This window comes from Orycteropus afer, unplaced genomic scaffold (genome assembly GCF_000298275.1).
Source record: "Orycteropus afer afer isolate SDZICR_OR568_19922 unplaced genomic scaffold, OryAfe1.0 scaffold00286, whole genome shotgun sequence".
In the NCBI taxonomy this organism is placed as follows: domain Eukaryota; kingdom Metazoa; phylum Chordata; class Mammalia; order Tubulidentata; family Orycteropodidae; genus Orycteropus; species Orycteropus afer.
The window spans coordinates 4,393,472-4,396,973 of NW_006921873.1; the positions used below are offsets into that span (position 1 = coordinate 4,393,472).

Consider the following 3,502-nt stretch of genomic DNA (forward strand, 5'->3'; position numbering starts at 1 on the left):
GCTTGGTTGGAGTAGCCTTAGAACAGTACAATTTAGGGAAGATATTTACACCTCCTTCCCTTCTCCCTATTTCCCAATTTGGCATATTCTAGCTTGTGTTTTCTCTCTCTGTAAATCTGAGAGACACGAAGAGACATATTCAGCGTCTTTTGTCTGAAAAGTCAGACATTTCAATGATTTTCTTTAAGGGGTTCCTCATTTGTAACCAGCTTTGCCATTAACGGAAATAAATCTGAATGTCCTATTGTGCATCTTTTTTCTTTCCTCACAGTCTGAAATTGCCTTTGCCAAGTTTTTGAGCTTGCATCTGAAAGACCCTCTCTCATTTTCCTGTTCCCAGCCTCCAGCCCCATTGAATTCCCGCAGAGCTTTCTCAGGCTTAAGGGCTGCAGTGTGAAGGTTGGGAGGACTCGACCTACTCTGCTGACCCAGTGGCCTGAGCCAATCACAAGAGAGAATTGGAACCTCACTGGAGCCCTTCTTCCCATCCCCTCCCCCTGTGTCAGCCTCTTGGAAGAGAGACACTTGGAAGGGTGGGTTTGCAAATCAAATCCCTGGCTCTTTGCCATCCTCTTTTCCAAATAAGAAGGCAGGACCTGCAGCTGAGGTGCAAAGGGGTCATTTGAATTTCAGTGGCAATAAAGTCGGAAGATTCCCACTCCCGTCTCTTATCCTTTCTTGAAGCTAAAGAGAGGAAAGACAAGAATGGTGGAGGCTTTCTGTGCCACCTGGAAGCTGACAGATAGTCAGAACTTTGATGAGTACATGAAGGCTCTAGGTAAGTAAAAATGTGTTCTCTTCTTAATTTGCAGCTTCAAATACTTAGAGATCCTTTTTATGACCTATCAGATTAGCAACAGACAAAGACAGATAATATTGCCATAATCTGAGGCTAGGCATCTCTCACTGAATTGACTTTGAATGTGACATTTGCCCATTTGCCTGTTTTCTTGGCCGAGGGCAAGTAATTGAACATTTGATATTCTGTGGAGGATACGAGGCTTCTTTGTCTTTGTTTTTTCTTCCACGTCTACTTATTATTTGTGCTCAGTATTTGTATTGTGTGATCAGTGGACAAATCATGTCCTAATGAAACTTGCCCATTAGAATCACCATTCCAAAATCAGAAAGCAGATTCATGCTTTGGGAGTTATTGGGAAGTTGCAGATGACTATATTGCTTTCCTTGCTATTTTAGGTGTGGGCTTTGCCATTAGGCAGGTGGGGAATGTGACTAAGCCAACCGTGATCATAAGTCAGGAAGGAGACAAAGTGGTGATCAGGACTCAAAGCACATTCAAGAACACAGAGATTAGTTTCCATCTGGGAGAAGAGTTTGATGAAACAACTGCAGATGACAGAAACTGTAAGGTAAGAAGCCACTTTTTCTCTTGGGTGGGTGTGAGAAGGAGGAGATGAAAGACATTCCCTGTACTTTTGGTAGGAGATGAGAAGGAAGGAATGTTTTCTTTCAATTTGGCCAAGAAGACATGAAGACTAACGTACCATTCTAATGCACATATGTTCGGAACAATGGGTACTTGCTATAGCTCAAATCTCTAATCCATTTGTCTCTAACTTGTGTTTTTCATATTTTACATCACAACTGTATTTCAGAAAGCATTTAAAACTGTTCTTTTGAAAGACAGATTACACTTCATTTAACCTGTCTGAGAGCTTCAGAGAACTAAGTAAATAAATGTTGTTGTTGTTGTTATGTGCCTTCGAGTAGTACCCGACTCATAGCGACCCCTCCTTGGGTTTCCGAGGCAGTATCACTACGGAAGTAGGATTGCCCAACTTTCCTTCAAGTAACTTACTGTATTTTAAGACTATTTTAAACCAGAATGGCCACTAGTCAGAAAGCAGCATATTAGTTTGGCTCCGGGTTTTTATTTGTAACATATGAAATTGTTGCATCAAGATGTACACATTTCAGTCAAATGATCAATTATTAGAGTTTATATAATAGTGAATCTAGAGCAACAGAGGGAATGGTATTAATACTATAACTAAATGATTAGGGTTTATCAATTATACAACTCTTACAAGAAAAAAATCGTAAGTTCTTTGGTTTGGGTGTCAGGAATCTGACCTGTGTTTCTTGCCATGTTGTGCATTTTGTTATGCTCTCAGTCTGTTGTAACTCTGGATGGCGACAAACTCATTCATGTACAGAAATGGGATGGCAAAGAAACAAATTTTGTGAGAGAAATTAAGGATGGAGTAATGGTTATGGTGAGTAATGGCAACTGTCCTTCCTTCCTTTGTATGCCCCTCTCCCATTCTTCTGCCTCCCTGCTTTCCTCCCTCCTCTTCTTTCTTAATAGCACATCTCTAGCAAGGGCCTTAGGAGCTCTGGTAGCATAGTGCCTAAGGCACTTGACTGCTAACCAGAAGGCTGGTGGTTCAAACCGACCAACCACTCCTCGGAAGAAAGGTTGGGCAATCTACTTCCCTAGTGATACTGCCTTGGCAACCCAAGGAGGGGTCACTATGAGTCAGGGCCGACTGGAGGGCACATAACAACAGCAAGGGTCTTTAAGCATATGTAAAAGAGGTTAAATAAAAAGATCCTAGTCCCCCCGCCCCTTGGTTATGCTTCAATAGCAGAAAGAGGTAAGAATTTTAATTAGTGTAGATAAAAAGAAAAAAAAAAAAAGTTGTGATTGATTGTTCTACACTGTTGTTGTTGTTATGTGCAGTCGAGTCGGCCCCCACTCACAGCTACCGCTCCTTGGGTTTCCGAGGCAGTATCACTACGAAAGTAGGATTGCCCAACCTTCCTTCCAAGGAGTGGCTGCTGAGTTTGAACCACCAGCTGTCTGGTTAGCAGGCAGGTGTCTTAGCCACTATGCTACCAGAGCTCCTGTTCTAACACTAGGTGTCAAAAATGTTTTTCAGTAGGACTAGTATTGTTATGTGTTATAGAGTTGGTCCTGACTTAATGAAATCTAAATATAAAACCAATAATCATGAAAATATATTAACATGATTGATATTATTATATATAGATTGTTTGAACTTCCTTCTGAGGAGTAGCTGGTGGGTTTGAACTGCCAGCCTTCTGGTTCACAGACAAATGCGTTAGGCATTATGCCACCAGAGCTCCCATAATTGTGAAAATATATTAATATGATTGATTGATATTATTATAAAACCATGAAGGTTATTGAATCTCAGAAAAAGTAATTTAAATCACCTGTAATAAATAATAAGAGACTGTTTTGGTTACCTAGTGCTGCTCTGACAGGAATATACCACAAATGAGATGGCTTTAACAAACAGTTTATTCTCTTATAGTTTAGAGGCTGTAAGTCCAAGTTCAGAGTGCCAAGCTCTAGGGGCTGGGTGAAAGCTCCTCAACCTTGGGCTTCAGCTCTGCCTCCTGGTCCTGGCCCACTGAAACTAGAGGCTTTTCTTCACTCAGACAGCTGCTGGCTGCTGAGACTGACAAGCCCAAGGTTGACAAGTAAAAAGGCACAGTCCCAATGTTACCAAAC

General features: G+C 41.3%; 1 protein-coding gene across 1 annotated transcript in view; it reads left to right on the forward strand.

Annotated features, from left to right (window-relative positions):
- The first annotated feature begins 705 nt into the window (after positions 1–705).
- Positions 706–3,502, forward strand: part of FABP7 (fatty acid binding protein 7) — a 4,819-nt gene continuing 2,022 nt past the window's right edge. The window contains exons 1-3 of the mRNA XM_007950708.2: positions 706–778; positions 1,198–1,370; positions 2,136–2,237. Of these exons, the coding sequence (XP_007948899.1) occupies positions 706–778; positions 1,198–1,370; positions 2,136–2,237 (348 nt within the window). The remainder of the gene's footprint in view (positions 779–1,197; positions 1,371–2,135; positions 2,238–3,502) is intronic.